Source organism: Podarcis muralis, chromosome 3 (assembly GCF_964188315.1).
Source record: "Podarcis muralis chromosome 3, rPodMur119.hap1.1, whole genome shotgun sequence".
Taxonomy (NCBI): domain Eukaryota; kingdom Metazoa; phylum Chordata; class Lepidosauria; order Squamata; family Lacertidae; genus Podarcis; species Podarcis muralis.
The window spans coordinates 58,112,284-58,133,102 of NC_135657.1; the positions used below are offsets into that span (position 1 = coordinate 58,112,284).

Here is a 20,819-nt window from a genome sequence, read left to right on the forward strand (position 1 = left end):
TTGGTGGGTGACACATCTGTCCAGATGCTGCCACCCAGGGGCTGCTCTGATATGAGCCCCTTCCCAAGGCCGTGACAGTAAATTATATCAGAAATTCAAGTGCAGACCATCCAGTACTCCCATTATTTTTGAAAAATGAGGTTGCAAAAGTCTAAGGCACCTCATTCAATCTTGAGCAGCATAACAAATACAGCAGAGCTGCTCTATTTGTAACCTGGTAGCCCAGTTTGGAAAATAAATTAAACTTTTGATTAAATCAATGTGTTTTAGATATGCATTTAAAATATGAGCCTTCAAAAGTTTACAGTATGAAAAAGCGGGAGGGAACCCTGTGCTTCCTTGGTTCATTTTGTTTAGTGGTCATTAATACGGTAATTGCCTCATGAATACAACTGAAATAGCTACACTTTTCAAATTGCAAAGCACTTATTATCGGAGAAAACTGTGTCTCATTTCCATGCACTGAGGAAAATGTACTGTACCTATTTTTTTTTTTCTTGAGAATTCTCCAGTATTTTTGGAGAGATTTTATTTTTTTTAAGCCAATATTTAGAGAGATCGTGGGGTTTTGTTTTTAGTAACTTCATCCTTCTCTTGGTATTTTGCAGGGCTGTTACCTCTCTTCATGATTATTTGATTGAGAAATTGAACCCTAGCTTTTAAAATTTACCTGTTAAGATTAAATCAGATATTATGGGAAGACATAGAAAGCTAGAAGAACTTAAAATAACAAACTATCTAACTGTACATGAAAAATTCATGTAGTTTTATGATCACCCCCACTTTTTCCCCTTGCGGCTGATCTGCTATGAGGCAGTATCCTGTTTTACTCACTGACATTGGCCCTCATGACATTTGACTACCTAAAAGGAATATTAATGTATACTTTATACTGGGGCTTCATTAGACCATACATTTCTTGCATTAACTATAGCAGTTTAGGTCCTGTTTTCTTTCCAGCAGCAATTCAACAAAATAGTATCCTCTCATATCACATTTAATCTCTATTGTTTGACGTTCACTCATAGACTCGCTGATTCAGTGGCATTCAAAACAGTTTGCTTATTTATTTAACCATATTTTTAACCTACCCACCTCTTTTTCAGGCAATTATTCTCTCCCAAAGCAGCTTGCATCAATTTAAAAGAGTAGAGGAGCACTGCCATCAGGCACACAAAGACCCACAAGGGAAAAGAAGTGGATGGAAAAGAAAGAGAAATGGAACATCAACTCCTTAAGGCCAGACTGAAGCAGTGGGCCATAACCAGGCATTTATAGTCACCAATTTATAGTTGATCTTCGCTGGCCAGTGTTCTTGCTTGAATAGCAGTTGATGGCTCTCAATGGATGGGGCCAGAATGTCCTCTCATTTTGCTACTGCAATACTAAAGCAGACTGGAAGTTGGAGCGGAGTGTTCTTTCTGGCATGGAGGAGAAAGCAAGCTCCTTCTGTGACCAGCGGATGGGGCCAGGCTGGCCTCCCCCTTGCCACAAGGTTCTTCCTAGAAGCCTCCCAATGGCCTTTGGTGCCTCTTATACTGAATATAATCTTCCATCTACAATTGTCTGAAGCAACAAACGGAAGCTTTAAAACATAACTAAATAAATCCTTTCAATCCCATCCAGGGAGTATGTACAGACTTGTGATGTTTTCATGTCATGCAGACATGATGTTTTCATGTCATGTTCCTGAAAGAGAATCGCGGGGTGGTGCTGCGGAGGAAGTGTTTTGGACATTAACACAGAATGCACAGTGCTGTGTTGACAGCAGAAGAGAAACTCAGTCTGTTCACATTTTTATTGTACATGAAAAATATGTTAAGACACCTGTGTGCTGCCTGTACAGAGCTGAAGAGCAGTTTTTTGAGAGAAAACGGATTTAGTACCACAGTGGAGATGGAAAAAGATGAGCTTAGCCAACTCACACAATGTTTTCATGCATTTAAGATTAATTATGGGCACAACCCATGCATAGCATCAGTGTGGTGTGGTGTCATGCTAGGATGAGAGAAGCCAATTCAAATATATACTATATTATTGTTATTTTGCTATTGATGTTGATATTATTAGTATTGTTTTATACACACACACACATCACCCTTATTATGTGTATTTTATATACCACCCTTCAAAGAAAAAGCACAAGGTAGTTTAAAACACAGAACACAAATGTCAATACATAACATAATATCTGTACAATATAAAAATCAAAATGGTAACAATTGTCATAAAAAATACGTAATCGAATATAGATTTTTTTAAAAAAGATAAAATACAGATACTCATAACAGCAACAGCACAAACAAAAAGGAAGGAGAACATCATCAGCCAGGTATCTAAAATACAAAAACAGTGCACAAATTCACAATTGCCTCTCTGTCCAAAGTAGCTCTTAATCCCAGCCCCACACAGAAAACAGCAGACACTCCGAGCTTTCGCCTGGGTTTCCTTTTCTCTCCCAGTTTCTCACCCTGGAAGATGTTCACACTGTTTCTCACTGAGGGTCCTTCACTGAGGTCAAGCAGAAATCTGCCAATTCAAAGTCAGACAAAGCAGAGGCAGTTAAGTACAGATAAGCAATATCAGGCAAAAGCAGATAAGGGGTCAAGGCAAAGGCAGTTAGCACCCTGGATAGCTCCAAGTCACATAGATTGGAAGTTTGACAAGACGGTCTTGAATGCTGCTCCAACAACCAGCAAAGTCAGATTTAGCCTTAACTGGACTGCAGCTTCCACTGAGTAGCCAGCCTCACCCCTGGTGGTTGGAATCTTGTTTGGGAGCCATTGACTCTGGCAGCTCAGAGCAGCCCAGGATTCTTCTATGATCTCTGAGCTGTCACCCTTAGAGTCTGAGAAAGGCAGTGCGACCTCTTGGGGCTGGAGAAGTGCAGGCATCACCTGCTCCTCTGGTGATGTAACACCTGAGGAGACAGGAACAACCAAGACTGGTTCTGAGGGGAAATCCTCCTCACAGTCGAAGGTATCCTCTGTATCCACAGCCTCAGACCCTGAGAAACCCTGAGTCACATGACACCATAACATTTAGCGAGTAAGTTTAAGAAGTTGAAGAATTTTGTTTTAGCATTCAGGGATAGGTGGAGGTGAGGAGGAAATTGATCACTGTCCAGAGAAACCACCATTAAGGGACAATTATGTAGCCTGGTTTATGCAGCAGAATTTAGTGGTAAAATTCTGGGGTAATAGAATGGACTGTACCACTTCAAAATGCAGGTGAAGGTATCAATTTTTTTAAAATGTAAAGGAACATTTAAAAATGGTATCTTCATTCGCAATCTGAAGCAGACCCTCTCTGTCTCTGGGGTATTCCCAACTGACAGCTAGCAGAATAATATACTACACCCTCCTTAGGGTGTTCCAAATTGGCAGCTACTGGAATAATATATTGCTCCCTTCACAACAGTGACATGTATACTGAGCAGCCACAGACTCCAGAGAATTTAAATGGGCTTTGCAGCCACATTTTCAGGGGTATAAAATGCTTTCCAGCAGCACTTTATGGGCTGGCTTAGTATTTCAGTTATCTAAAGCCAAAATGCTCTTGAGCATAAAGCACACGCACTACTCAAGAGATAGTTAACTCTTCACCTAATGAAATCACGATTGCTGTTTCAGAAATGAAATAGGACCACTTAATTAGATAGAAGGCCTTCCTTTAAAGTACTCTTTCTTTTTCACTTAGTTCAAAGTGAATTAATTTTTAAACCATAACTTTTCAGACCGAAGGATGGAATTATTCTCCTAATCGTAATAGCACCATTATGGGGTTCAAATCTTCATAGAAATCAATTCCGGTGCTGCCGCCATGGTGAACAGCGGATCCCACGATAGCGAATGTCAGCCATGCAGTTAATTAAGGATAATCTGGGAGTAAAATCCTGGGCCCATTTGGATCGCCATGTGTGTAGGCTCTCTGCATGCATATACTGGTGCACACAGAGAGCTTCTTCTCACACATGTAGGACATGTGGGTGGTAAGGATGGAGCCACTGGGTGTGTTGACATCAGGGCTATCTTGTGCACAAGCTCCTCACATGTTCTTTTAATGTTTATCTGAACTCCCCTATTGTCATAGCGTATGGCATTTCACCAGCATTAAAAGACAAATTAGTAGCATTGTAAGACAGAGCTATTGCCTGTCAGCAGCTACCACAGTGAAATTCTGTATTAATAACATTATGCAAAGACATTTCAAATAAGGGATAGAAATTCAGTGTAGCATGGGCGCATGTGTTGATTGTCTGGGTATCTGAAAGAATTTTGGCCTCTGTTCATCAGAGAGTCAACTGCCAGTGAAATCCTCTATACCAGGGATAGGAAATTTATGGTCTTCTAGATGTTGCTGCATTACAATTCACATCATCCCTGACCACTGGCCATATTGTCTGGGGCTGATGTGAGTTGGAGTCCAATAACATCTGGATGGTGACAGGTTCCTCACCCCTGTATACTTTGAAATATTTATTTATAATGAGATGGGTACTGAAAAGCCACAAAGCAGACATGCCCTATTACCCTACCGAGTTTAGCTCCATCAGCGTATATTACTCTCTGTGTTATCACAGCAATACACCCACCTTTAGGGTCATCTTGAAAAGCCTTAAGTGTCCCGCTAAGTAACATTGCCCCAAATAATCTGGATCTTTCACTCTCAGACCAGCCATATAGGATCATTACTTAGTGTAAAAGAACATTATGAACATTACCAGAAATCCTCTGTGATGTCTGGCGTGTTAGCATGCAACATAAGCAATTAAACTGGAGGAAGGAAATGAAGGTGTAAAATCCTCTGGAGGTAATTTTCCCACTGGGTTATATAAAGTTGATCTCTTCTTCACTGATCTGAAACTTAAGTACAGCAACTTTATTCTTGAATAGTTTTATAGTCTGTTGTAGTAAAACATCTCATTTATGCTGGGCTATGTACTTGTCGGCAAATCTTCACAAGCTTTTGCACACTTTAATTAAATAATTATCGCCATATCCCTGTGAGCCTTGAAAGGTGTCAAAGCTGTTCTACTGAAGCAGACAGGTAGACGTTATTAAACGCCTTCTTTGGAAAAAAACTGAGTGTGTTGGGTCACTGCAGTTATGCAGTGTCAACATTAACTAGCTGTATTTGTCTTCTAATCTTTCATTAAGGTGTTGTAGTTTTAAAAAAGAAATTATTAAAAGTTGAATTCAACTTGTAAAATTAATGGTTCCTATTCAGTAACTGCAGAAAGGATTGTAGCTTAGCAACAGAGCTTCTGGTTTGTATGCCAGAAACCCAAGATTCCCTACCATTTCCAAGTAAAACTGGGAATATTCCCTGTCTGAACCTCTGGACAGTTACTGCCAGTAAGTGCAGATCAGAGGGGGTTAACCTCTGGCCCTTCAGATATTGTTGGACTCCATCAGCCCCAGCCAGCATGGCCAATGGCCAGGGATGATGCAGACGATACTGAGCGAGATGGACCAATGGTTTGACTCAGTATAAGGCTATGTTCCTAACTAGTGAAACTTACTGAATGCAGCAAGGTGGTCATAGTACTTGTGACATCATGTCCACCTGCAACCCCACCGTAATATTCCTGCAATGTTCCCTTGATGTTCTACCAAGGTTGCATTTGCACAGACACTTTACTACTGGAACTTCTCCTAGATCTGCGTCTACTTGTGATAATCCATCATCTTCCATTTTGCTCTGTATCCAGTGCATGTGGCACTGCTTCCATTCCATTGCAGTTTCAGTTCTGCAAAAACATTATTCAGCTTGTTGTGATGATACCACATGACTGACAGGTGGGCACCAGCAAGGATGGGCAAGAGAGAAGAGGCAGGACCTGCCTGCATGCTTCCCTGCCGTCCTCAAACTTCCACTCCCCCTCCTTTCTAGGTTCAGGGCAGCAGCAGCCATTGCCTCCTTAGGATCGCTCAGCCAGGGATGGTTTCTGCTGCTTCCCTTTATTTGCTTGGCCTTTCTCTTTGGGTGGTGCAGCAGCAAGGATTTGGCTCAGCAGCAGGGAGCCAGAAACAGGCAAAAGAGCTATCTCTGCCAGCTGACCTGCTTTCTCTTCCTCTTATGAACCAAGGTGGGCAAACTTCTGGCTTGTTGGATCCATTTTGCTGTGGAACCCCAATTTTATTTATTTATTTATATGTTTCATAAAATTTCTATATAGCTTCATTGCTGTTGTTGTTGTTTTTTTTTAAAAAAATCCTAAACATTTTCCAAACCAAATTTAAAAAAAATAACATTATTGGTAAGAATAATTAAGACAATTAAAACCACTAATAATATAAAAGCACACAAGCAGTCTGGATGCATGGGCAGGCTCGCCTAAACAAAAATGTCTTTAGCAGAAGGTGCCAAAAAGAGTACAGTGAAGGCACCTGCCTGGTTTCAATAGGCAAGGAGTTCCAAAGTGTTCGCCACACTACAAGATCTTTAAAAAGTTGCATCTAACTTAAGTCGAAAAGACAGGGGTTGGGTTTTTGTAAAAATAATATTTTTAAAATAAGACTCAAGACCGTCGCCAAACCTCAAGACCAAGCAACACGCCCCAAACTAATCCTGGTTAAACCCATCACAGCAACCTAATCTGGGATGTAACGGGTCCTACAGCAGCTGTTCCACAACCGTCTCCGTTTGTCCTCCGCGCAGAAACACGGGATACGCTGGTTTAGAAAAAGAAGGCACCGCGCACGCGCACACTCGCCGCTTCCCTGTCGTTGGGGGGGGGGGGGTGGAGGCGCGTGCTAGCGCGAGAGGGGCAGTGGGCGGGGCCTTCACGTCACTCTCGGCTTCCGCCTCCTTCCTCCGTCCGGCGGGTGAACTTTGAGGGGAAAATATTGTTGTTGTTTGGCTTTCCCCTCCCCCCACCCTCCCTTCGCTTCGTCTTCCTCTTCCTGGTTCAAGGATGGTCGCTGCGCTCCTTGGAGCTGCTCAGGAGCTCGTTTCTTCTGCCAGCCTCGCCGCCGCCGCCGCCGCCGCCGGGCCCAGAAGGGGAAACCGGGGAGGAGCCCCAAGGAGCTGATTCCAATCCTCTCAGGTAAGTCAGGCTGAGAAGCAGCAGCGGGTGGGAGGTTGCAGTTAGTGGCTTCGCCCCCACCTGTCGCTTACACACTTACACACACACGTGTGTGTGTTTATGGTTTTATATATAGAGGGAGAGACAGCTTCTTCGTTGGTCTATGACGTGCAATAGGCCTTAATGGAGGGGGGTTGTTAGCGGCGCCTTGGCCTTGTTGGTATCCCTATTACTGTATCTACATATTCTTATAATATGCACAATATAATGAATAATTCTCTTGCGGTTTTGTATCTCACTCCCCCCCCCCCCCAACAGGCCCTCTTATAAGTTGTTGGGAGGAGCACGCTAATCTTCTCTCTCCTTCAAAAAACAAAAAATCCTTTTCTGGTATGTCATGTGCATGTACAGCCAGAGCTTATTGTATTCATGATTTATCTGTTGGAAACAATCGTAGAATATTCGTAGCATCTTTGTTTATAAGCATACAGTGAGGTGGAAGAAGGAGAATACCCCACTGTCTTTGCCCAGTGTCTACTCCACTTTGAAATATGGTAGCATAATTTACATAGTTTAGTAAGGAATCCAGATTACATGGTTTTGAATGTGCGCATATGAATTCTTTGCCCATTTCACTTCCTGTCAGCTGATGTGGATTAAATGTCCTGAGTAACAGATGGGTCCCAGAGTTCTTGGTCATCTGTAGATAATATAATGCAAATATGTATCAAGTTCGGTTTGTATCTGTGGCATAACTTCTTTATTTGAAGTAGATGTATTAATTATGGCTTTCATTTGTTAAGTGCAAATATGGTTGATAGTATATGCAACAAAGAGTCTTGTGGCACTTTAAAGACCATCAAATTTATTATGGTCTAGAGTCAAGTTTTTTGGTTTCATGATTGTAGTCTATAAATGTTTATGCTGTGATTATTAATCTTTTAAGATGCCACAAGGCTTTTGGTGTGTTTTGCTCCAAGAGAGTAACAGAGCTCTCTTTGGAATAGGTTTGATTGTGTGGCTGATTTCCTCCTTGAGACAAAATGTCATGTGTTGCTACCAACATTAATAGGCCTTAAAAATACTGCCTGCATCCCTCATCTCTGCCTTCATCCCTCATCTGTCCAAATATTTTAGCTTTAAGGCAATGAGGGTGTGTTGTAGTATAAGGTGACATAAGGCAAATTCTGAACGAATGCCCAGATAGAAGCTTTCTGAGGAACAGGGTTGTGGTTTTTTAAGTTGTTAATCAGCAGGTATTCATGTGCCTGGTCCTTGCTGTCATATTAACTTGGTGATTAAAGCAAATCTCTCATGTTCATAGAATCTTAGAGTTGGAAGGGATCCCAAGGGTCATCTAGTCCAACCCCTTGCAGTGCAGGAATCTCAGCTAAAGCATCCATGACAGATGGCCATCCAACCTCTGTTTAAAAACCTCCAAGGAAGGAGAGTCCACCACCTCTCCACTGCTGAACAGTTCTTACTGTCAGAAAGCTTTTCCGAATGTTTATTTGGAATCTCCTTTCTTGTAACCTGAAGCCATTGGTTCAAGTCCTACCCTCCAGAGCAGGAGAAAACAAGCATGCTCCCTCCTCCATGTGACAGCCCTTAAGATGTTTGAAGTCTCCTTTTTTACAGGCTAAATATACCCAGGTCCTTCAAGCACTCCTCATAAGGTTTAGCTTCCAGACCCTTGATCATCTTGGTTGCCCCCCCCTCTGCACATGTTCCAGCTTGTCAACATCCATCTTAAATTGTAGTGCCCAGAATTGGACACAGTATGCCAAGTATGGTCTGAGTAAGGCAGAATAGAGTGGTACTATTGCTTCCCTTAATCTGGACACTACGTATATTTCTGTTGATGCAGCCTAGAATGGCATAACCTTTTTTTTTCTTTTTTCCCCTGCTGCATCACACTGTTTACTCATGTTTAGCTTGTGGTCCACCAAGACCCCTAGATTCTTTTCTCATGCACTGCTAGTAAGCCAGGTGCCCCCCCCATCCTATATTTGTGCATCTTGTTCTTTCTGCCTAAGTGCAGAACCTTATATTTGCTCCTGCCTATTGAAATTCATTTTGTTAGCTTGTGCCCAGTTCTCCAATCTGTTAAAGTCATTTTGAATTCTGATTCTGTGGCATTAGCTACCCCTCCCAGTTTGATGTCATCTGCAAGTTTGATGAGCATCCCCTCAATTCCTTCATCCAAGTCATTTATAAAGATGTTGAACAACAACGGGCCCAGAACAGAACCCTGCGTCACCCCACTTGTCACTTTTTTCCAAGATGACGAGGGACCATAAATGAGTACCTCTTGGGATTTAGACTATATATTGGGTGCATGGTCTCCATCTATTTGTAATCACATGCCTATTTTTCATAATTAAATGTTTCGAGATGAAGGGTACAGATCCACTGGTGAATTCATCCTTTAGAGATGGTAATGTTTTGAATTATATTTAGAATTAGAAATTAGAATTTTAGAATTAGAATTTAGAATTAGAAAACAAATTTGGAGGGAGGGATATTTAACTTGTGAAAATATTGTTGTAAGCATAAGCTGATTAAGATATATTTACTTTTTACTCAGGACTTACATTTTAGATGTGTCTATATAATTTCGACAAGTGTTGTGGCTCCTTCACATACTACTATTTATCATTCTTGCCTTGAAACCATTTGCAGTTAGGGATTAAACAACAGTTTCTGATCAAACCCCAGAATATCCTTTCGTGGGTGGGTGAGAGACAGAGAGAGGAGATGGGGCACAGCACTCATTCTCTGTTCAGTAAACTATGGGTTGTTACCTATACATTTGAATCAGGCCTTTCTTGTTAATAAACCAAAGTATACTAATCCATGCAGAAATGTAAATGGATGTCAATCTGTATTACAGAGATTAAACACTGCTAGTGAAACATAAAAATGAGTGGCCGTCGAAAGCGTGCTCCTCCATCGAGGATGAATGATGAGAAAAAGAAGCAGCTCTGCTGGAATATGCATGATGACCGTAAAAACGAAGTGATAGATTTGGATGCAGTGGATGAAGACCAACCTCTTGCAGGTACAAGCTCATCTTCTACAGCACATGTTGTTAGAAATGATGATAGCACTGATGAAGTTTCAACGCTCAAAGTAAACAACCTAAAATCATTGAGCTTCTCAACCATTTTGGATGAAGCAGAAGATTCCTGCCATCTCTTGACTTCCATATCCATACAGCTAAATATTGTGATATTTCCTTATATTTCTGATTCTAACTGGAAAACCTTGCTTGGAGAGTTCATTCTGCAACCTCTTCCTGGTCAACAACTAAGTGAGAATGTCCATAAAAAGAGTTTTACATTGATGAGAGCAGAACCTAGTGATCATTTGCGTATCTGTATTCATGCAAAGAACGTTGAGAAGGTGGATGAGAGGGAAGAATCATTACAGAACACTTATCAAGAAGACGTGTTAGTTGAATCATCTTTAAGTAATGAAATGTTAGAAGACTTGATGTGGCTGCAAAAGAAGAGAGTAATTGTACTTTGTCAAAGATCCGGAGATGGCCAGTGCTTAAAGGTACTTGATTTACGTAATTAATAAGACTTCCTAATTGTTAAGAATAAGCCATTTATTTCGTACTTGAACATATTACGTGAACATCTGGCAGCACCATAATATGATTCAAAGAGTACCCTTTCTGTTTGATTTTCAGAGAATTGTCTCTATTTACATTAACAATATTGTCATGGATATTTATTCAGAACTAAATTCCATTGAGTTCGTTATGCACATAATCCTAAATATGTGTAGGATTGCAATGTAAGATTGGTCCAATGAATATTAAAAGTTAGCCAAATGCTTGCCTGCAACATGAACATTATAGGTAGTTTTTTTTGGTAAGATTTAGTTTAGCACATCCTAGGATCCAGGAAGCTGTTGTTTACTCTTACCATGGAATGTTATCTGAGCCACTTGGGGTCAAATATAACATTATAATCAGGATTACATGTAGAATCCACAATTTATGCTTGACTAAGGCTTATATCTGATGGACTTTGGACTCCCCCAGAGAGCACTGTCATTTCATACCTGAAGGTTTATGTTATTAGGGAAGTAGGATTATTTTCAGAGTTCTAAATGTCATTTATTTGCACTGTCTGCTATCTAGCATCTGGGCACAATTCAAACAGCAGTTGGCTGAAGGATGTATTGGTTACAGTTTTTGACTAAGAGCTGAGAGACCAGGGTTTAAGCCATGAAGCTCACTAGGGGACCTTGGGCCAGTCAATGTCTCTCAGCCTAGCCTACCTCACAGGGTTGTTATAAAGATAAAATGGAGAGATGGAGAACCATGTGTGCCACTGAGCTTCTTGGAGGAAAGGTGGGATATAAAGGAAGCAAGCAAGAAATAAAATAAGGCATCTGGGGATGGGGTAGACTGCTTTTCCTTGAGTATTGTTGCTTTGATCCATGGCTGTGCTTACGGGAAAATAATTATAATGGAAAATCTAATAATGGATCTCCCACATACATATAATTTGGTCCTTCAGCCTCAAGTTGCCAAGGGTGGTCGCCTATGAACTCTGCAATTCTAGCCATGTTTACTTGGAAGTAAGTCCTATTAAATTCAGTGGGGGTTGCTCATGGGTAAGCAAGTTTAAAATTCCAATTTAGTCACCAGTAAGCTTATGATCTTTTTCTCACATTTTTTTCTCCTTTTCTTGCATGTTCCAAAATTCATCTAAAAACTACATTCACAGGTTGGAATGTATCTTCTTGAAGTTGGCGTAAGCAAGCTAGAATTCCTTAGTGATGGTGGTGGCAGAATAAAAAAAGCTAATCAACTTATTCAAAAACTGATGGAAAAATTCTACCACTTCATAATTCCAGGTAATCTTATTTGATAATATTGACGCATATTGGTTATACCATTAAAACATATATATATATGAGTTTTGAGGGAAATGTTCTTATCTTGGTGTTACATTTAGGTGACCTTAATTTATCTTCTAAATTCTGTTTCTGGAGTAAAGAAGGTTTTAGCTTCTCTTAATGTGTGGAAAGCAGAGCATAAATTATTCAAAGTCTGTCACATTTGTCAGTGACTTTTGATACTTTTAACTTGAGTAAACTGCACACATACACAGAACATTCTCTGGTACAGCAAAGTAACAGGACATATTTCCTTCAGCTCAGGGGTGAGGATTCTGGAGATAATCAAGAAATGAAATTCCTGCCACGTGACATAAAGGTATATGGAAACGTGGCCTAGAGTCGGGTGTGCCTTTATATAAAGAGCAGAATATGTATGATTCAGAATCGTGCTATGTTGGTCAAATCTATGCTAATAATATTTAATAATAATAATAATAATAATAATAATAATAATAATAATAATAATAATTTATTATTTATACCCTGCCCATCTGGCTTGGCTTCCCCAGCCACTCTGGGTGGCTTCCAAAAAAATATTAAAATACTATAATACATCAAACATTAAAAGCTTTCACATTTCATATGAAAATAAGCAATAACTTTATTAGAAAGATAATGTTTTGACCTCCAGACTCTGTAGAGAACATCAGTCCGAACTACTGTACCGAAATGGTCAATGGTTGCACAATATTGCTAGAGATGTGTCATGTAAATTGGCATGATTTCTTTTGAAATTGGTGAAATTGTGCTGAGTAAATGAAACCGACAACTCTGTTTTGTGCATTTTTAGATGTCTATCTTTAGTTAAATATATGTATCCTTGGCTCATAATGTGTAAAGTGCACATAATGTGTAAAATAGTCACAATTCGCTTGTAAAGTTGAAAAAAAGTGACGATTGAGTATAGTGAATCAGTGCATAAGTTGCACATTATTACCAGTGGAGACCCACACAGAATGGCAGAGAAGAGTGGAAGAAAAATAACTTGGCCTTGCATTTTTAAATGTCTTTTGATTCTTCATTCTCTCCCTTCATCATCTGCTCAAGCCCTTGCATGTTCCTCTTCCTTCTGCTCAACCCTATCCCTGTTCATAGTCACTCCACTTATTTTTCTTACTTTATACAGTGAGGGTGGGAAGTGGTTGGCTATTAAAGGATAGCATCTGGTTTTCAGCATCACAGCTGCTACAAGAGTATTTGTTCATCAGTAGCAAATTTAATCAACACATTAATTATAATATTATCACCTGCACTGTTCACCAAGTACAAGGAAAGTGTTGTGAATGAAATCAAGGTTTTGTTTTTAAAAATTGCAAACTGATGTTGGTACTGTAAGCTTTTTAAATAATGGAAATATATTATAATTTCTTAAATCAAATTCAGTACTTTAAAAATTGTATTCTAGCCAGTTCCTAGTATCATGTTTTTGATCTTAAAAGAGAGCCAAGTTCTCTTCTTCCCCTCCAAGAATTATTTGGTATTGTACCTAAGATTGGGAACAACAAGGTACTGGATTAATATTTCTTAGTACAGGGATACTATTTTTACCCATTTGTTTTGTTACTTCATTGCAGTACGTTTAAGGTATTGCAAACATTACTGACTGTGAATCAGTGCCATACGGTTCTTTTAGATATTCTGGAGGAAGATGAGGAGGAATCCGATAGAGATATAGAGCGGCAAAATATTGAAGAGCTTTATGACTATGTGAGGCATACACACCAAAAAGAAATTCAGTTTTTGAAGGAGAACGTACAGCACTCTGCACTGATTCCTGTATTGAGGCCATACCAAACTGAGGCTGTAAACTGGATGCTGCAACGTGAGAACTTCAAAAATGTACCAACCAATGGCAAGTATCTCGAAAAAGGCAACATAAATTTATATCTTGATTACAGTGATACTGATAGAAATGCATGATGATTTATTAGTTATAAGAAAGTCGCACATCATTCCCCCACCCCCACCTCAAGTAGCTAAAATTCAGTGCCCTGCTTGTGTGAATAGAACTGCTTTCTGCTAAGGCAAAATTGCCATTGAATACAACCCATTGTGCATCCTGGATTGCTGATCTGAGACATGCTCATATTGCATACATCAGCACTTAGTTTATACACAACATAAGGGTTGTTTGTGTACTTGCCCCCTTTAGGGGGCAATTTCCTTCCTAGTTATTGCTTATTTCCTTGATGCTGTAGGCAGGAAATGTATGTAACCTGAATCTTAGATTATTCCGTCTGGAATATAGTAGGTACTCCATGTAAATTTCCATTTAGGGCAACTGGGGTCTGGGGATGGCTTAAATGCTGGAAACATTATGAGCTCTGAGAATTAGCTTCTGTAGATTACCTGTGATTCATAGTTCCTATTTAATTTACACGATTATCTTGAGAAGGAATAAAGTAGACCTACCATAGCACACTAGCTAAGAGAGTAAGCTGTGGGTCAGAAAGTCTCTGGTTCATATCTAATCATGATCATAAACCCACTAGTTGGTCTTAGGCATGTACTTGGACAAGTTGTCTTTCAAGCTTCTTGATCTGTAAAACTGGGCTTAATAATGCTGGTTTACTTTATGGGATTACTGGAAGGATTTGTGTATGTAAAACACTATAAAGTACTAAGAGGTGGTGTTATCCAGATTTACAATCTGGTCATTTAAGGGTCTTGTAACTATTTGTACTGGGTTCATTTAATCTTATAGAAGTTGAAGGGGCATTGGTCTGTAAGAGAACATAGGGCTCGAGGGATTGTGGAATGATCAAATAAGATTCCTCAGAGCTTCAGTTTCTGTACTTTCAACTTTGAAGATAAGCGAAGACGCAGTCAAAATAAATTTAAATCATATGAGTAGAATTTGTATGAATCTCATTGTTTTCTTCTTTCTCTCAGTAGAAAATGCACTCCACTTCTTATGGAGAGAGTTTATTACTTTAGATGGACTAAAACTGTACTATAATCCTTTTACTGGCTGGTAAGGATTATTGGTCTTATTATTACAGCCAAAGTGCATACAATTTAAGTAATTGTGTTTAATGCTATAAATATCACTCCAGCACTTGTTTTATGAAAATGCCTTAATGTGACTATTTCCTAGATTTAACCAATAAGAAATTATAGAAATATCTTTTGAATACTTCTGAAGATGAGAAAGGAAAATATGACATAGATTGTGAAGGAATTAAAAATGGTAGTGTGATTTCATAGAATCATAGAATTGTAACTTGAAAGGGACCCTGAGGGTCATGTAGACCAACCCCCTGCAACACAGAAATCTCAACACATGGTTCCCCATCCCATTTGAAAGCATATTGGATCCTGCTTCGTTTTGCAAATGAGCAGTTTTATTTAATTCTGTGCTTGATTGATAATGAAATATATATCGTTTCCTTTCTGTTCTTAAAAAAAAATGTGTAGGTGCTGGGATTAAAGCAACTCTTATGATGGATTTTGTTATGTGTATATCTTAAATATTAGAGATTGGTTTGTCCACGATCCTTCTCCAAATGCATGTACTTCTAGAATGTTACCTACTTCAGAAAATGCCAATGTAGTCATTTGTTTCTGTTAAATTTGTGATCAGAAATTATACATACACATAACATGTTCTTAACTAGGATGAATCTTTGGTCTTCAGCATTATTCGTGAACGCCCAGTTGCTGGGCCTCAGTGGCCTGGAGGAATATTGGCAGATGAGATGGGCCTTGGAAAAACAGTAGAAGTATTGTCCCTTATCTTAACACACACTCGAAAGGATGTTAAACAGGATGCTCTGATGTTACCTGAGGTGAGAAATTTGTAGTAGGTGTGGGAATGAAGCAAATGGTTCCAATACTCGAGAAGTGATTTGGTCCTTGCCGGGGTAGGTGGTGAGGGGAGAAGAGACCATTCTTGGTGGCAGAACATTGAGCTAGGGGTTTATTAGAACTGCTCTTTTATGTTTATATTCATAATAAATTATTCATTTTTTTCATTTCTGCAAGTCTTTAGTTTCATGTCCATCCATAATCAAATCCCATTTTATTAAAAATGGGGGGATGTTTTAAGATGTTTAAGCATATCTATACAAAAACAAACATGGGACTAGTTGCTTAACAGTGTATCTTCAGCATTAATAAATACAACTTTAAAATCTCTGTATAAATTGAGCAAGAATTTACCACTCAGTCTCGGGTTTATGCTTATTTTTCGACATGCCTGATTGTATGCTTATTTTTCGACATGCCTGATTTTTTTTCGACTGAAGTTCTTACTATTATACAATAGATTACAAGTTACCATCTAGAACCAAATGCCAAATTGGTCCAGAATTGAACCTCCTGAATTGAACAAATTGATATACAACCTACATAATCTGGTTGATCATAATAAATTTAGTATTAGACAATTTTAGAAGATAGCAGAAGCACCAAGTTTCACAGAATAGGGTTCATGAAAGTCAGGAAAATTGTTTTTGTTGACAAAATTTATGCACTTCTCCCAGGGCCAAGCAAAATATACAGCATTCACTAGGCTAAGCTTATTGAGAGATGATCTTTATTTGTAAATTACTAGAACAACAAATTTCAGGTCAACGTACAACCTTGTGTGTTTTTTTCTATGTTTTGAAGACCTTGCCTCATACCTGTGCATTGCTATAGTTCATACTCTATATACTAGGGCCAATCTGCTAATAGCAAATTAATATTTTCTTTGTGCCCAATCTATTTATTATTAACTTTTTCTTTTACTATTTTATGTTGGTCATTATCAAACTCTCATGTTGTCCCATGATGTCGTTCCTTTTGTACAAAGACTTCTGCTTATCTGGTGGAATTTTCCCTCTTCTCTCCTCCTGCCCACCACCAAATTTTTAAATACCTTTAAATATTAGTTTTTCACTTCAGCTGGGATATCTGTTTGATATCACCAATCTTCACCATATTGTTAGTGAATTGTTACTGTTTGCCATTGCATCGTCACAGCAAGCATTACATCCCCAGCCTTAGCTTTTCTATGTGTTTTCAAAACTGGAGAGTCAGTAGTTAATATTCAAATATTCTTGGCATGCTTGTTTAAGATACATTAATTGTGCGTCAAACTCAGTGATGCAAATGTTAATTTTGTGAAGCAGGTCAGCATGGTAGCTGAACGTAAATCTGATATTGTTAAAATTATCTCTTAGGGTTTTTTGGTAAACTTCTTTGTTCCGCCTCAACCCAGTGAAGGAAGCAAAAAGAAAAGCATAAAGAAAATGGAACTTAAATTGAAGGAAAAAGTGCACTATCCTAGTAAGTGTTCTTCAGTAGGTTTAATTTGCCAGAAGCAATAATAAGAAATATGTACCATTTACAGTAGATTTGGTACTGGGTCTGTCTAAAGGCTCCTTCCTGCAGAAACATCTAACTAGACTACTTTGAATTTCTGGGCAAAGAGTGGTAGAACTGTTGTTGAAAACAAAATATTTAAAAGCCTTACAGCACAGCCAGGCCAATATTTATTTGCCATTATACACTACGTGTATATACAGTGGTACCTCTGGTTACGTACTTAATTCGTTCCGGAGGTCCGTTCTTAACCTGAAACTGTTCTTAACCTGAAGCACCACTTTAGCTAATGGGGCCTCCTGCTGCCGCCGCACCGCCAGAGCACAATTTCTGTTCTCATCCTGGAGCAAAGTTCTTAACCTGAAGCACTATTTCTGGGTTAGCGGAGTCTGTAACCTGAAGCATATGTAACCTGAAGCGTATGTAACCTGAAGCGTATGTAACCCGAGGTACCACTGTACATTCTGCCTCTGTTTCCTACTATTCTTTGTACCAATTTGGTGCAACATATTTGCAGATACATTTATTGCTGCATAAAAATGATTGCAGAGATTGATAATATAAAATAACTGACAGATCAGTACTGCAAGACATATTTCGGATTTCTGTATATTACAGAAGAGCCAAAGTCCATGTATTAGCGGTGCACGTGTTACATTTTACTTTGATACACAGATGCAGACATGGTTCCCATATCAGTGGGGGGACTCATTCAGATGTCTCAAGCAGACATTAGGGAACACTGTTGAGCATATTGTTTGAGAAGTTGTTGAGGCATGCATGAGGACGAAGGAAAAATGGGTTTTGGTCTTTCAAAAAAACAAAACACCTTTTAACATGAAAATCATTTGTAGCATATATGTAATGAATAAAGCATTTACTACAAAGCCCCCCAAATTTATCTTTATTTATTGAGGTTTTAGTATATGATAATGATGCTTTTCACATCAGGGCAGGTCCTAAATTGATTGCATGCAATTGAATAATTATGTTTAAGGTTTCCCCCAGAAAATTATTTGAAATACTGCAATAGGTTCCTTTAATTTTGTTAACTTTTCCTATTAACTAGTTTTGCAGAATTGATTATAGATGAAAATTGATGTTACATCAATAAAAAAAAGAATAGTCGGTGCTGCATTAGTATTGTATTGGATTTGAAATTGTTCATCACTTTGAGATGTTTTCATGGAAAGTGATTCCTAAATAAATACATAAATACTGTTAAAATCTTAACATTATTTTGTGACCTCTTTTTGCACAACTTATCGTAGATATTTATGCCTTCACAATAGGTTTGCGAGTGATGCTCTTAACAGCTATAAAAGAAATGAATGTGAAGAAGGGAGCATCTATTGTGGCAATTTTTAAGTATGTCCATGCCATATACAAGTATGACACACACAGAAACCGTCGCATTCTTAAAAGGACTCTGGAAAAATTAATTGCAGAGAAGGTAGTGGAACAGGTCAAAGGTCATGGTCTTGCTGGTTCTTTCAAGCTGGGCAGAAACTACAAGGAACAGAAATTTTGTAATAAATTCAAAAAAGAGGTAACCTGGGAGTTTTTTTTAATCCATGGAGGGAATAATTTCTATTTAAGTGTTTTGATACATGTCCATTATAGTAATTTTGGGAATGGGGGCAAATGAGAACAGAGCAGCTAAGTCAATTGAACAAGAGCTGATAGAATTCAGGGAGTAATCGCTGTGTAGGAAATCTTATCTGGATTTGCCATTGGATATTTTCCACCATCTGCTTTAATGACTGTAGTCTCAAAAGTTGTTGTGAGATATCTTCATATCAATCCCTGAACATTTTAATGGGTTGAAATAATTGCATGTAATTTAGGCCAGGGAGAACTAGGTTTGAACCCCAATGGCTGATAATGAGCATGAATGTACTTATAATGTGCAGTAGATCTCTTGGGTGTAATGCTATTACACTGTTTAATGAATAACAGATGTGTTGCATTGTAGTTTGGGGTGTAGTTTCTCAGTGTTAAACTGCCGTGCTGAATTAGAGGACAAAAAAGAACTGAAAATGTATAACAGTGTATACACACGCACACATATTTATATATATATATATATTCCTATATGCATTAAAATGTAAGATGTCAACACTCTGCAATTTGCATGGCCACTGATAGGCAACCTATCAGTGAGCTGTTTATTGGAAGGGGTGTGATGCTGTAGCAGAGTTTAATGGGGAAAGCCCTTCACACAGTAGTTGGGCAGGTAAGGGCTGAGATATAAAAGGGCGGTGGGGTTGGTTAGGTGTGTGGGAAGGGCAAAGGGGTTGGTGAACAGAGCAGGGGTGGCAACCCCTAGTAAGAGTGTGTGTGTGTTTCTTTGTTTGGAACTCCCTTTAAAAAGTCTTGTAAAAGTCTACTCAGTATCCTGAAAGTGTATTTTGTTCCAAACATGCACAGAATGCAGCATGCACATTGGGACTTTTCCAGCTCCCCTTCCCTTGTGCCTCCTAATCAAGTGTTTGATTTAATCCAGAGTGTTTTTATGAAGCTGAAAAAGCAAAATAAGTTTATTTTATTTTATTTGTTTGTTTTAGAAAATAAAAACTTCAGCTAGGGTTCAGAAGAAAAATTCACCAGAAAATAAGAATGAAACCAAAGAATTGGGAGATGAGGGCACGTGCTATCCAAATGGTCTTAAACTATCTCAGGCAGTAGACATCACAGGAGAAGAGCATGATTACTGTACAAGAAGCAAAGATAATACAAAATCAGAAATGGATCCTAAGGGCTGGATAATGCAAGAAGATTCTCTGCATAGAACTTCTGACTTGCAAGAAAATAGGCCTATTTCAAAAAACAAAACGTATTCTACTGACATTTCTAAAAAAGATGATGAAGCTGAAGAGCAGCAAGACAACTCAGAAGGCCAGTCTCCAGCCTCTCAAGAACACACTAGCATTTTTGTACCACATCCTGGTTCTATTTTTCCATTCAATACCTCTGATTATCGCTTTGAATGCATATGTGGTGAGCTTGGCTTGGTTGACTATAAGGCCCGTGTGCAGTGCCTGAACTGCCACCTGTGGCAACATGCTGAGTGTGTGAACTACAAAGAAGAAAATCTAAAGATCAAGCCCTTTTACTGTCCCCATTGCCTTGTAGCAATGAAACCAGTTCCAACAGGAGCTACTCTGATAATCTCTCCAAGTTCTATCTGCCACCAGTGGGTTGATGAGATTAACAGGCACGTGAGATCATCTTCTCTTCAAGTGTTGGTAAGAAAAGGTGTTGTTTCACAGCAATCAATAGGGGAAGTATACTATGTTGAGGTAGAGTGTAGCAAATGCAGTTATTAAGTGAGTAGAATGAAAATATTTTCACTCCTGGGTAGTTGTTAAAATAAATGTCCAGCATTTCAGTACATTTTGATATTGGTAGTAATCCTTAAGATTTTTTTTGCAGGATAGATTGATTTATATTAAGAAAATTTAAATCAGTGATTTAAAATCAACAAGGAAAAAAATGCCAATGTAAATCAAGGGCTGTGTCCAACAAAATTGTTCATGCAAATACTTCTCCTTTTGTCACA

At 38.8% G+C, this 20,819-nt stretch overlaps 1 protein-coding gene and 1 long non-coding RNA gene across 7 annotated transcripts in view; one reads left to right on the forward strand and one right to left on the reverse strand.

The window, feature by feature from the left end:
- Nucleotides 1–1,111: 1,111 nt before the first annotated feature.
- On the reverse strand, nt 1,112–6,716 carry LOC114594223 (uncharacterized). Of its 2 annotated transcripts, XR_013392225.1 has the most exons (4): nt 6,542–6,716; nt 4,724–4,865; nt 2,471–2,529; nt 1,112–2,336 (listed from the first exon to the last, which is right to left on the reverse strand). It is a non-coding gene; the product is annotated as an uncharacterized LOC114594223 (long non-coding RNA). The 2 variants fall into 2 exon arrangements; XR_003705910.2 differs by having other exon boundaries at nt 1,112–2,529.
- A 110-nt stretch (nt 6,717–6,826) lies between these two features.
- The window catches only part of SHPRH (SNF2 histone linker PHD RING helicase), a 44,845-nt gene continuing 30,852 nt past the window's right edge, over nt 6,827–20,819 (forward strand). For 2 of the 5 annotated variants that reach the window (XR_013392224.1, XM_077925917.1), the window contains exons 1-9: nt 6,827–7,051; nt 9,924–10,591; nt 11,776–11,905; nt 13,584–13,802; nt 14,843–14,924; nt 15,588–15,738; nt 17,116–17,221; nt 18,550–18,806; nt 19,825–20,505. Coding sequence is in view for 4 of the 5 variants with exons in the window: in XM_077925917.1 (XP_077782043.1) it covers nt 9,953–10,591; nt 11,776–11,905; nt 13,584–13,802; nt 14,843–14,924; nt 15,588–15,738; nt 17,116–17,221; nt 18,550–18,806; nt 19,825–20,505 (2,265 nt within the window). In the remaining variant the exon portion in view is untranslated. Of the gene's footprint in view, nt 7,052–9,923; nt 10,592–11,775; nt 11,906–13,583; nt 13,803–14,842; nt 14,925–15,567; nt 15,739–17,115; nt 17,222–18,549; nt 18,807–19,824; nt 20,506–20,819 lie in introns of those variants that run through there. The other 3 variants (XM_028723607.2, XM_077925919.1, XM_077925918.1) reach the window with 3 other exon arrangements.